This window comes from Carassius auratus, chromosome 9 (assembly GCF_003368295.1).
Source record: "Carassius auratus strain Wakin chromosome 9, ASM336829v1, whole genome shotgun sequence".
In the NCBI taxonomy this organism is placed as follows: Eukaryota; Metazoa; Chordata; class Actinopteri; order Cypriniformes; family Cyprinidae; genus Carassius; species Carassius auratus.
This window is the reverse complement of record NC_039251.1, coordinates 22,795,682-22,810,024: the sequence shown is the minus strand read 5'-3', so window position 1 is coordinate 22,810,024 and position 14,343 is coordinate 22,795,682. Positions and strand designations below refer to the sequence as shown.

The window sequence follows — 14,343 nt, the reverse complement described above, 5'->3', positions numbered from 1 at the left end:
CCTTTCTTCAGGTCTTCAGGAGCATTCTTCCTGAACTCTATGACCTTGGTAAGGAAATCCAGCAGGAGTTCTCCCTCCTGGTCTCCTTCAGTGAAGCACTCTGTGATGTCCATCTGGGACAGAAGCTCATAGCTCTGGTAGGGGATTCCCTCAGGGTCTAGGAAGGTCTTTATATCTCCTGTAGTAACACACTGGCTGATCTCAGTATTAGAGAGTAGCAGAAGCAGAACTGAGGTATTTTTTTTCATTTAACAGAATATATATATATATATATATATATATATATATATATATATACATTTTTTTTAACCAATTGTACTGCCCTACAAATATGAAATGCTTAATGAAAATTAGAGATAAAAAAAAAACTAATCCTGAGCATAGTTGAGTTAAACCTGTTAGACAAGGTTCACTTAAGCAAAAGGCGAAGTTTTGAACTTGAACAGAATTTACTGTACCTGACACCATGATTAACAGTTTCCCATCTTTATGTAGAAGACTCCGAAAAAATGAGACAGTAGCCAATGGATCTTTGACATAGTATGGCATCTGTTAAACAGACTGATATTAATATTCTGCAAACACAACAAAAAATGTTTGATATTATACAGATCTAATTAATATTATTTTAATTGACTTAAGTTGATGAAATTAATGAAAATGTCACATGAAATTCAAATTAATATTTTTTTCTAGATGTTTTTTTTTTTTTTTTGTAGGTGTTACAATGAACTTATTGTGAACGATTCTTCCATGCATATCTTTATTTTTTGTGGCCTATAATAATTCTGAATTAAAATGGCATAACTCAATCTCTGTAAAACACTGGGCTTCTCATTGGTGATGTACTGTATGCCAGACTTGTCCAATCATTTAATCTACTGTACTTAGGTCCCATCCGGCTGTGTTTAGATCTGTCTCAATCCACTCAACAACCAATAAAAATAATCATGAATTTCTTTATTGATAATCCAAATCAACCTAAAGTAGGTCAGAAAATTTAAGTATAAAGATCTGTCGCTACTTCCTTTATGTCACAACTTTAAAACTTGGTGGTAGCGCAAAACCTGAATCATGTGAACGAAGGCCATCTTTTTCCCAGGGTTTTTCTCTTGTCAATTGTTTTTCAAATTCAGGTGCTGTCATTTTATTCCATGTAAAGTTTACATAATCAAGATCTGGAGTTGTTGACACTCGAACTAAACAGATAGAGAACAGGACAAAAAGGCATTTATTGGTAGAATTAGTAAAAGCATATATGGTTAGCTTATACGAGCTTTGATAAAATGACTGGTACATTTATATTTATACAGCATGTCATTGGTTGGATCAACCATTTCATTGTCGACTTTGCCCTGTGGATGTTTCAGGTGTAGCTGTGCTAGCATCTCTAGATCAATCTCACCTGGAAATTAGATGCACATGGAGAAGTGAGGACTCTGTTAGGTATTAAAATCTGATATACTGTATGAAAGGATCAGAATCTTAATAATTTTGTCATTATGAAAAGTATACCTGCTCCACTCCCTACTCCCATTACATTGAAAACAGATCTCCCCCCTCCAACGCTGTAGAGAGAGCAGAGAGAACATCATAAAGGCAAGATAATATTATAATATCTTGTCATTGTTAAATCTGCTGGCACACTCTGTATTACAAATCTAGGACAGGCTAAATGAATAAAATATGACATTCATCAAGAACGATAAAGCACCTTGCCAGTATGTCTGGTAGAGTATTATGAATGAGCGCTCCAGAAATAGCTCAAAAGATTTGAGGTATCTCGGATAGTCTTCCACAAGCTTGATCTGAAAGGAGCTGCCATGGTTTCCACCTGCTCAAACTGGTGTTTTAGAATAATAAAATGAGTTATGAATGAATTTCTTAGTCCATGTAAGGGAAGTCATTAGTTACCAAAACTGTTTGGTTACCAACAATCTTTAAAACAGCATTTTTTTTTCCACTGAAGAAATAAAGTCATACAGGTTTAGAATGACATGAGGGGTTGTAGATGATGACAGTTTTTTTATATATAAGTTATCTGTCTCTTTAAGATGGTACATAAAAGTAGTGTACATAGAAGTACTGTAGTGCTGCACATCAAACTAGGGGCAGATTTTTGGGTATGAAAGAACAGATAAACAATCACTGTCTTTGGATTTTGGGAGTTGGGTTAGGGCCATGGACACAATCTATTTGCAGTCATAGCAACAGGTGTAATTTAACAGAGTCTGAAATGATTAAACAAAAGGAGACATACAAACTAATAATAATAATAATAAACAAGTAGAAATTTATGGTAGTTCAATCTCAATTATTATGCAATATAATTTGCAATCAAACATTTATATTCTCAACTTGATGGCACAAATAAGAAAAAAGCTATTCAGTTAAACGGAGTGCATTTATGAATTTCGATTTATATTCACTAGTTAAGTGTCAAACTGTATCAAACAGCAGTATGACGTCCTGTGTTGCATTCAGATGATCATATTAATCAACAGGTCCACTGAGAGCCTGACACAGATTCGCTCTTGTTTGTACAATGGTATGATTATTTCTAACTCTGAGTGACTGACACTGGATGTGCGCCGCAGTCTCTATACATCAGCGCTCCAACAGTCACAGAGAAAGCTGAAGTGTGCTGCAGCTTACCTTCACTACTCTCCGTTATCACAGTCTGCTCGTGAGACGCTGGCCGCCGCATATCCACACAGAGATGAGCCCCGCCCACATTCTTAAAGACGCAGTGCTACACAAGACAAGAATCAACCAGGACCATTTAAATTAGAATAGATGCTCCTAGAATTTCAACTGATGGGAGATGTCCTCAAATAGAACTAAATATATTTAGTTACAAATCATGACTTAAAATTACATTTTTATAATCAGGCTGTTCACCATCATACTTTTTTTATTTTAATTTAGACTGTATCACATGCCACTTAGCCATCAACATGTTTCTTGAGAACAGAAAATAACTAAAAATGAGGCAAATTTCTCAGCTCATTGCTGCCCTCATGTGTTCGTTTCACTTCACACGACACACCCAAGTGAAATTACAGCACACTGTGATTTCCTTTAAAACAACACAAAACACTCAGCTTATGTTCAGTCCATGTTAAACTAGGTCACATAATGACATGCAGGCCAGTATTAAATAACCCATGCCTGAGAACAAGTAAGGCTTTGAGATAATATAAACTAGCAAGCCAAATATAGCTTATAAACACAAATACCTTTTTTTATATATATTGTTTGCTTGTGTATTCATTCATTCATTCATATTATCATTGTAAATGAATTTGGCAGACAAAATTGACATTAAAGACAACTGAGCACAAATTTAGCATAAAAGATTGAGAACAGGCATGTTTTAATTAAAATTAATCTTACAGAAACATTAAAAACAAAATTTCCCTCAAAGCATCCTTTGTGTGTGTGTGTGTGTTTTTTTTTGGATAGTTACATCAGATCCATTTAAAGTTTGAATCCGCACTGATTGATATGTGAGACACTAGTCTGAGCTTCATCATTATGATCCAGATATAATATTAAATAAAAGAGAAAAAGACACAAACTCCGTGATCATTCTTTAATCTTTCTTTTACCATTTTCTGTATTACAAGACAGTTAAAGCAATTTTCCCATTTCTTTTCTCAGTAAGTTTGATCATGTCAAACTTTGTTAAACAGATTTGGCTCCTGGTGAATAGAAATTCATGATTAAAATGAGAGAACCCACAAAGATTCATGGGAAATCTTCTGCAGAATTATTAAGGCTTAATGGAAAAATTAGACACGTGTCCCCTAGGTGGCACTGACAAGTCTGGTTAAATTCACCTCATCCTTGAGCAGAAGTGACAGGCTTTACTAATAAAAACGGATGAAACAAACGATTTAAACGATCCAACATCCTGAAGTGGAAGGATCTGATGGATTGCAGATTAAAGACATTCAGTGCTGTGACCAGGCCCAGGTCCAGACAACAGAACATTTAACACAATTCAATTTACTTACTTCACTACATATGTATTCACACAGTAACACGACTATTTGTGTTATAATATCCGCTTTGTTACATCCGTTTCTGTTTCTATTTTCCATCTTTCATAAGTTTCAATTTTGCTCCATCTGCTGGTTGATAAAGGGTATTAAAATGAAATATTGATCGAGTCCAGCCTCTATCAATAACAATGAATATTGTTTCACAAGGACGGTCTTATGAAAGTAGTAGTTGAAAATCTATATGAAAATAATCTGAATATTTACTCTTCCTCGGGTCATCCAAGATGTAGATGAGTTGTTTTGTTTATCTGAACAGATCTGGAGAAATTCAGCATTACATAATTAGCTCACCAACGGATCCTCTGCAGTGAATGGGTGCCAACAACTGATAAAAACATTACAATAATCCACAAGCAATCCTCACGACTCCAGTCAATCTATTAACATTGTTGGTAATAAATCCTTTGTCCTTTATTTATTTATTTTTTACTTTAAACCATTGCTTTCAAATAAAATATGTGGCTTCTTATTCTGATGGCACCCATTCACTGCAGAGGATTCATTGTTGAGCAAGTGATGTAATGCTAAATTTCTCCTAGTCTGTTCCAGTTAAACTTATAGTGAGGAAATGTTCAGCAAATTTTCATTTTTACATGAACTATTCCTTTAACTGAGCTCCTAGTTATGAATTAGGTATGATTTAAAAAAAAAAAAAAAAAAAAGACAGCTGTGACCTTAAAGGTAGTCTATGGCACAATAGCCATTTCTGTCCAAATAGATGAAATCACCATCCATCTTTGATGCAGATTTACATATGAATAACGAGAAACATCATTTCCCACAGAGTATCACAATTTATTAGCATTTTCGTTCAACTCTTCAAGTACACACAATTAAAACAGAAAGTACTATGTAAACTAAAGGTCAGTGTTTTACAGGCAACTGTATATAGTGCTGAGAGCATACTGAACATTTTAGAAGTAGAAGCCATGTAAACAAGTCAGTTCTAAGGGGCAACAAAGAAAACCAAGGAAATCAAACGAACAAAACACACTGCTGACTTTGTCACTATAGGAGCAAATTTCCATAAAAATGCAAGGCCACTTTTGGAATAATCCAGTGTATGACAAAATCAATCCTGCATGCACACGCACAATTGGGCTTCAAAATATATATATTGCAGTTTTTTTCCAGGGTTTGTCAGCACCCCCAGAAAAATTAATAAATAAATAAAACTATTATAAGCTATACACATTTTAGTGGACTCACAACAGTGGACTAATTTAGAAATACGCCAAAGCCTTTTGATGTAATCAGCAGATCATCCTGATGGGTCTCAAACAGAGAGGAACTGTTCTTCTGTTCTTGATGTAGACTTACCAGCCAACACGGACCCCAGCAGAAACACTGATGGGACAAAAAAAAAAAAAAAAAAATCCAAAACTGAAAGAAAAAATCCATGTGCATGTATGAAACACATACAGAATACATTCTTTCGGTGGAGTAAGACCCCATTAACCAGAGATCTTCTGTAGCTTAAAAACCACAAGTTATCTTATTATAATGAGGACCGTTGAGATTTAGGAAAAATTTTGTCACGTGGCAGTACAAGGAGAGAAGCAAACCTTGACACTGTAGGTCTTGAAACAGATAGTCAAGATAATTATGCCAGCAAGAAGTCAGTCAATAAAGCCAAAAAATGACTAGCGGGGATATTATTCAAATACAGAACCAGCACCTGTACTTTATTGAAAATGATGAACATTCATAAGTGTTGAAGCACCTCTCCCGGTGTTATGCTCATGCAGACTCTACACAAACGCATCGGTCCACTGTGTCTGTGCTAAATGAGTCCCTCTAACCGCAGGATATTGCAGGAAGCCGCTTTCAAAAACCCTTCTGCGCGTCACAGGAACACAGTTCATTATCTGCTGGTGTTGGAGCAGACCTCATCAATTTTTCAGCCGCTAGACGAAGGTTAAAAGAGAAACTGAAGCGTGTGGAAGCAGCACACGAGCAGATCACCACCTTAACCTCTCGCAGCATCTAAATGAGCTGTGTTTTGTTTTAGTGTGCGGTTCATACACACGTTCAGAGACATTCCACACGAAAACACCAGTTTACAGCAAAGTCCTTGCATCACAATGAAAAAACACTAGAAAATCTGTTTGAACATAAATCAAGAGGGAACTAAAGAACGACTAAGCACTAATATAGTGCATATCACATCAGTCTTTTCTTGTTCTCTGTTAAAAAGTCACTTTCAGATCGCCTTGAAGGGATAGTTCACACAAAAATAAAATAAATTATGTCATTTAATCACCCTCAAGTTGCTGCAAACCTGTATGACTTTTTATTGTCTCTGTGGAACACACAAGGATACATTTTAATAATGCACTAGTTGTTCTTGTCCATGCAATTATTAACAGCGACTGGAGCTTTCATAGGTAAAAAAGGATGCAAAAGCATAATGAAAGTAATATAATTATGGAATAATATAAGTAAAATTTATACATAAAACTTCTGCATTAAATTTCAAACCTTATTAATAACTTTGTGAGACAATCAAACCTCAGTTATCTTGAAAGTTATTTTAAGTCATGACCGATTCAGTTCACAAAGCTGTTCAGAATAAATAACTGACTAACTGAACCGTGATCGTGTTGTGATAGAGTCATACAGGTCTGAGGGTGGGTAAATGATGACACAGTTTTCATTTTTGGGTGAACTAGGCTTTTAATGCGACTGATACAATAGATTCAGCACAAATTTTTGTTCCTTTTTTTTTCTGATGTAAGAAATATCACGGCAAGAAAATGTCAAAGTCCTCCATCTGGTCCATGGAATGTCAGCTGTGTCTCGTACCCTCTTTAAATGTCACTATTTTCACGACGACGTCCACTGATCCAAAACCTTTCTCCTTGCTGTTGTGCACACAACGTTTTGTGTACGCTGCAGATTTCATGTCTATCTATTACTCCTTGTGTCTTTTTCTTTTTTTCCAAAATCCAAAGTGTGCCTTGGAGAGCTGAACATATTCAAATGTTGCACGTAGTCCAGCTTGTGCCTTGAATGTACATATGAATGTCACAGAGAGCTTGATCACATGTCCACATCCCCGTCATAGGCCAGAGTCAAGGGCTTCTGTGGTGGAGATGCACTTTTACTCTGTTTGGACGGTGTGCTGGCATGAGCAAGAAAAGGAAAAAAAAAAAAGAGATCAATAAAATGTATGATATCAACTTCTGCCCTCTATTGTATTTCTACATTTTACCACTAGATGGCAGCAACAAGTTATTATAAGTCAACAAATAGTCAAAAGGTGAATTGCAATTTCTCCTAACAACCAAAATCACAGAAAAATAATGACTATTTTCAAACAGGTATTGTCTTTCCATTCAATGGTGAGTATGTTAAAGTTTGATAGCATACATACCAAAACAGAAAGGCCACAGCAATAATGAACAATATGATAATGAATCCTCCAGCTGTTAACCCATAGACCCACAGCTTTATTCTTCCATCTGTGTGATCAGAAAACAGGAGTGTGATCACCACTGAAATATATGGGAGCATCATTTTTATTGGTTTCCGCATAGGGGCCTGTTGCAGCAGTAACAGATGGCACATTCACACTGGTGACAATGCACCTGAAGAGACTGTTTCACCATCTTCCATTCTGAGCTCAGAGGAAAGAATGAGGTGTGTGTCACAGAGCCATTAAGAGGCTTGTATAACTGATATGACAAGGTCTCAGAACACATCTCGCAGATAAAAGACAAAAGACAGCAGTCTGATGAGCTGCACAGAGAGCGTCTCCTTCCCTTTCTTCCTTTGAGACTCACACAATGGATGATGCAAAAACTACTCTCAGCAAAAGAAGATTGTGCTAAGTTTTGTAACACTTTAAAACAACTTTAATTCCGAGAAGAACTGGAGTAGGGTCCTTCTCTGTAATCCCTACAAAATGTCTAAACCACCATGTTACTTTGAAATGATCCTTACATTGCAAAACCATTGTGGAGCCATATATTTGTTTATTATATATTGCAATTACATATTGCAATGTTTATTTGAGCTTTTATAGAAGTTAACAATATAGCATTTTTGTTCAATATACATTTTTATTTATCTATTAATTTTGTCTGGCTATTAACAAACATTACAACACGGGTCTGAATTGCAATTTGTGTTTATAATATAATCCAAAATATAATTAATAAAATAACGTTCAACCATTTTTTGAAATAATTATTTTGCTTACCGAGGTTGCATTTATTTGATAATTTGATAAACTGTACAAAATACTGTTATATTGTGAAATATTATTCCAATTTAAAAGATTATATTCCAATTTTAATATAATATAATATAATATAATATAATATAATATAATATAATATAATATAATATAATATAATATAATATAATATAATATTCCAGACAGAGATGGCTGAAACCCACACATACTGTTAACCTTACAGCACACAGTTGTTGTACCACTGGCCGCTAAATTCACTTCTAATCAGAAATGGCCTCCAGCCAGCAATAAAGCAACTCTGTCTGTCAAGTTATGGGCAATACAAATCACGCTGTTATGAGACTCTGTCCAGTGCAGCTTTTCTCATAGCTCCAATAGGGTATAAACACAGAGGCATTAAACAGAGTTCTACATCAGCCTCTATCTGGAGTCTCATAAAGGCGTCCAGTGATTCTGCTATAACTCAAAGCCGCACTCCGCTGGCGCACATCAGCCTGGTCTTCATCTGCATTTCAAATACCTGGGCCGAGCGGCTGCAGGGACCACTCGCCGAAGAAGTCCTGGATCTGAGTGGTGCCTGGTTTTAATCTTCCCGAGCTGGTCTTCACATCTGCCTTCTTGTTGTCGGCTCCTGGGGTCTTGGTGCAGTAATCCAGGAATCCATGTGTGGTCATCACTTCAGTGTAGCCCTTCTCACAGCCGCACACGCCGCTCTGAAAGAGACACCATCGCTGTTAGGGCCACACTCAGACACCACACGAACACACTGCTGTGTTCTAACGGCAGTACTTGTAGCATAATCCTGATTAGCACAAAAACTCATTTCAGTTTGTCCCTCCTTTTCATCACTGGGTTACAGTGAGGCACTGTTTATAGGGCCAATCTGTAAATGTTAAAATAGCATAGACAATTAGTCGTAAACTATAGGGGTTAGGACTTTAGTGAGGGAGGTAAGGAATATTATGCCTCAAATGCTGTCGAATAAACTGTTGATTATTAAACCACGGAATAACATTCCTTTAAGACAAAATGTAGTTGCATTCACTGCACTGCAAGTGGCAGTCAATGTACAGTTTTGTGTGTTTTGTAATATTTTTGTCCTCTATTCAAAGCAATTATGCAAATTTTACACATGCCTGAAATGCCTCCCTTTATGATTTCCCTAATAGCAAGCCATTAAATACAAAGCACAGAACATAATATTTGTCTTGTTATTTACATGGTGGTTTAATGTGAATATAGATATGGTAGCTATCCCTGCACACAGTGTGTTTACCTGCTTGCAGTTGGAGAAGGGTTTGGTGCAGGGAGGGTGACAGTGTCTCACAGTGGTTGGCCGGTTCTGTGGAAAGCAGCCCCCTTCCAACAGGAAACAACAGACGTAATTATTGCAATTTCCCCATTGATAGCCAGATAAAAGTGCTGTCACACCTGATTAATGGCTTAAAGGACCCGTCACAGCTTCTGATCAATCAGTGAAGATTGTAATTTTGGAATAGAAAATTACATGTCAAAACATCAGAGACTAATACCCTGGGTTCGGGCTTTTCTCAAGCAAAAGAGATTACCTCTCACAGTTTATATTTGCCCGAGACGATTCCGTACTCAGATAAGATCACCTTTCTCTGTTATTTACAGCACTTTGTGCAACCCGGACGCCGTCGTTCTTGCTCTAAACGCTCAAGTGAAAGCTTGCCATCTGGAGCGTGTTCATTCTGCCACAATCAAACAATGTTTTATAACATTTATATTGTTCGCTCTCAGGCGAGCGCAAGTTTATTGATGATGCCTGATGAAATGGAGGGTGAGAATAGGGAAAATGTTGAATGTGCTATTGAACTGACAAGGTCTGCCAAATCCAAACTACAAATTTTCAGCCAGCCGTTCTACATTTAGGGTTAAAAGAATAATTCACCCAAAATGTAAAATCCTGTCATTATTTACTCACCCTCGTGTCGTTCCAAACCCGTATGCTGTTATTTTCTCACAGCAACACAAAGGTAGAATGCATCTTACCTTTTCCACATAACTGTCAAGCGCCAAAGAGGACCATAAAAGCACAATAAAAGTGGACTATGCAGCTTGTGCACTTAATTCCAAGTCTTCAAGGCTTATGATAACTTTGTATGAGAAATCGACCACCCCAAAAAACTACTGATGTACACTATCATTCAAAAGTTTGGGGCAATTTTTTTTATTGATTTTGAAAGAAGTTTCGGTCCCACTTTATATTAGGTGGCCTTAACTACTATGTACTTACATAAAAAATAAGTACAATGTACTTATTGTGCTCATATTGTATTGTAAAACACTTTTGCTGCTATTGAGGTGGGATAGGGGTAAGGATTAGGGAGAGGGTTGGAGGTGTGGGTAAGTTTAAGGGTGGGTTAAGGTGTAAAGTATGGGTGAACAGTGTAATTATAAATGTAATTACAGAAATTAAATACAGATGTAATTACATGTAGTTTTTTTTTTTAATATAAGTACAATGTAAAAACACGTATGTACACAATTGTACTAAATTACATTTTACATTGTACTAAATTATCAATTAAATGTAAGTACATAGTAGTTAAGGCCACTTAATATAAAGTGGGTCCGAAGTTTCTTATTCATTTGTTTTAACTAAAGTAAAACATAATATTATGAAATATTATTACAATTTTAAAAAGCCATGGAGTGATCTTCCCACCCCTATCCAGAATCCCTGACAACTCTCAAGCGACAGCTGAAGACTCTCTCTTGACTAAAAAATCTCTTACTTGACTTCATCCTAAATTAAAAATTTAAACTTCATCCTTGTCTTTCTCTTAATGTATTCCTTCCCTTTCTAGCTTGTACTTATTTGAACAAATGCCTGAAACTTGGTGTTACGAGCACTTCCTGTGTCTGTTTGCCTCTTTAGGAAGGATCGCTTTATGTATTCCCCAACTGTAAGTTGCTTTGGATAAATGCGTCTGCAAAATGACTAAATGCAAATGTCAAGAAACATTTCTTGTTATTATCGATGTTGAAAACAACTGTATTGCTTAATATTTTTGTGTAAACCATAATACAGGATTCAGGATTCTTTGATGAATAGAAAGTTATTATGAAAACAGCTATTATTTGAAAAATAAATATTCTGTAACATTATAAAAATCTGTCACTTTAATCAATGTACAGTAATACATATTTGCTGAATTAAAATATGAATTCCTTTAATCCCTAGAATTCTTACTGACCTCAAACATTTAAAGCGTAATGTACAACCTGCTTCACAAATATTGCAATGTTTGATTTGAGATTTGTAGTAGATTGGGAAAATGATCAGTGAATAATGACTCATATTTGGGGCTGTTTGTCACATTAAACTTTTGCTTGGCTTCAGAAGACTTGTATTACAGTGCATGACTACCTTTATGCCACTTTCCTATTTCTCTTTTTCTTTTTGGAGTTCTCTCTAAAGTCTCTGGTCACTATGAACTTCATAAGATGTTAAGAAAGTCTCCTTTGTATTCCACTGTAAAAAATGACTGCATACAGGTTTAGAAGGACACGAGGGCGGATAAATGATGACAGGGTTTTCACTGTCAACACACTTTCAGTCATGTGGAGTCGACAGGTCTTTTGATTATCTTTCTGTAAGTGAAATCAGTGCAGAATATTTGTCATTGTCTCAAGTCTCAGTGTAAGCGGTGGGCTACCTGTCACATTGACCCCATCAGACCGCTGGCACCACACTGATCTTTCGTTGTCATTCCAGGCACTGGTCCTCCACTCATAACTGTGACATTTCCCTCCTGCGGCCGCATACAGTGAGAGAGACACTTATTAGGTTTGCACTGTGCAGTCAGGTGTGATAATAGCCAAATACAGACATTAAATACTGACGCAGACACACACACACACACACACTGTAATTGGTGGTGTACTGGGGACTCTCCATATGCTTAATGACATCTCCATATGCGTTTGTACTGTAAAAAGTTTTATTTTATTTTTATTAAATACTTTACTTTCAAGGTATAGACAGTCTGTGTATGGCTGCATAACTACTTGAAAAAAATCCTACTTCAATATTTTATTGGTTTGATCAATATTAGAAAATTCCTTACAGAGCTCCATTGGATATGTAGGGTTTGTTCACTCAAATTTGGTTTACCCTTAAAATCTGATCTTTGGGAGTGACTGCCTGCACCATCATTTTGTAAATGATGAAATACCATTCATTTGTTTAGACAGTGCTGTCAGAACATCTCTGGTGCATCTTGTTGGTTAGTTGTTACAGCAGTGATGTAGGCATCAGCAAGATGTCAACAGACTTTCTGATACACAGCTGAGAGTCATGGGAAGAGAGGACTGAATTTCTATCATGACATCTTTGTTTAAGCGATGAACTTAAAAGGTGTATAATATAACAAGAGACATTTTCATTTTCAGTATCATGCAGATACTGAGTCCAAAACTGCTGATTTGTTCACCCATTTACTACAAACGACTGTACATTGTGGAAGTTACACAATAAACTGAATAAAAATGAGTGGACTCTGGCACAGACAACACTGCACACCTTGAGTGATGTCATATCCCAAAAAACAGAAACTGCACGATTTTAAATCAGACTAAATCAACTCATTTCACACTCTGGTAAAAAATAATTATGAGACAATTATTAAAAACTCAGAATTATGTCATAAAAGTTCAAATTTTATCATTTGAAGTCATCTAATTTCAACATTCAATTATGACTATCATATATTGTAATATTTATCAGAAATGGGCTTCCATACAAAAACAAAAACAAAGCAAAACATATTTTACTGTATATTATATATATTATATTATATTATATTATATTATATTATATTATATTATATTATATTATATTGTATTATATTGTATATCACTGCTTGTACCTTTACATGGACGTGTCTCAAAGACTTGTTGAGGGCAGCTGTCCTGATTCTCCAGCACTTGTATGACCACAGCCTGTGAGCGAGCCTGACGGCCCACCGTCTCAAAACTACGTCCTTCCAGACACGTCAGCTGACAGGAACTCCACTGTGACCACTCTGTGAGGTGACAGTCTCCTGTACATCACAAATCAAATACCACAACTTCAGATCTACAGTAAATAAATACCATGAGAACTGAATACTTATCAAGGAACTCCAACAGTCAAGATAGCAAGTACAAAAAAAGAAAGAAAAGAAGGAATGCTATACCATAATTTCAAATTTGCTGAACTGTGAAAAGTTGAGATATATTACTGCAACATGAAACAACAGACTTTTGTCATATAATGCTAGTCAGTTTTGCTACTGTAAACTAAAATGACTGGAATACTATTTTCAATAATTAAAATAAATCTGAAATAAATTTGTTTATTTTATTTTTTTTGTTTATTTCATATATATAACTATCAAAAATAATAGAAATTTCCAAAGCACAAAATTATTACAACTAAATTTGGGCAAATTAAAAATATTAATAAATACTACAATAATATCAAATAATACTAAATGTACACTGCTGCTAGCGTTAACATCTTGACAAATTTTTACACTAAATGATATGACTGTACACGATGCCTTAAATGTCTCTTGTCTGAACTTTGTCTAGGCTGAAAGCCATTTGTGAAGCTTTGCGTTTAAAGAGCTAAGAAAATATTCAAATTATTTTCTTCAGTGGTGAGCAGCTTCGTTTTGGGGTTCTGATCATGCTCAGAGTTTAAACTGCAATAACATCTGGTCGGATGTACATCATCCCTTACTTAAAAATTACTGATTTAAAATGACAAATACTTACAAAAACTTAAAGCAGGTTCGGTCTTAGATTTGTCTGCCACTTTTCTGTATAGCAACAGAAAAGCCTGTAGTGAAAGTTATTATAATAATAGAAAAATAATGAGAAAAAAATAAAAGTATGCACAATACACATACACTTGCAGGCCAGCGAGATTGAGCTGATCCTCTGTCATAGAACTGAATGCCTGACAAAGTCTTCAGAAACATTTAACGCTTCCTTAGCTGAAGGTCGTACATCACTGGCCCTGCTAATCCCTCCGAGCAGAGGCCGATTCACAGCGGAAGC

At 35.8% G+C, this 14,343-nt stretch overlaps 1 protein-coding gene and 1 long non-coding RNA gene across 3 annotated transcripts in view; both read right to left on the bottom strand.

Moving 5' to 3' along the window:
- Positions 1–426: 426 nt before the first annotated feature.
- Positions 427–2,729, bottom strand: LOC113109370 (uncharacterized). The gene is made up of 5 exons (XR_003292947.1): positions 2,656–2,729; positions 1,715–1,843; positions 1,516–1,568; positions 1,068–1,405; positions 427–549 (listed from the first exon to the last, which is right to left on the bottom strand). It is a non-coding gene; the product is annotated as an uncharacterized LOC113109370 (long non-coding RNA).
- A 2,112-nt stretch (positions 2,730–4,841) lies between these two features.
- The window catches only part of thsd7ba (thrombospondin, type I, domain containing 7Ba), a 173,840-nt gene continuing 164,338 nt past the window's right edge, over positions 4,842–14,343 (bottom strand). For both annotated transcript variants that reach the window (XM_026272057.1, XM_026272058.1), the window contains 6 exons: positions 13,167–13,340; positions 11,955–12,050; positions 9,545–9,627; positions 8,789–8,981; positions 7,444–7,531; positions 4,842–7,191 (listed from right to left, as the gene is read on the bottom strand). In XM_026272057.1, the coding sequence (XP_026127842.1) occupies positions 7,110–7,191; positions 7,444–7,531; positions 8,789–8,981; positions 9,545–9,627; positions 11,955–12,050; positions 13,167–13,340 (716 nt within the window). In that variant the 3' untranslated portion in view covers positions 4,842–7,109. The remainder of the gene's footprint in view (positions 7,192–7,443; positions 7,532–8,788; positions 8,982–9,544; positions 9,628–11,954; positions 12,051–13,166; positions 13,341–14,343) is intronic.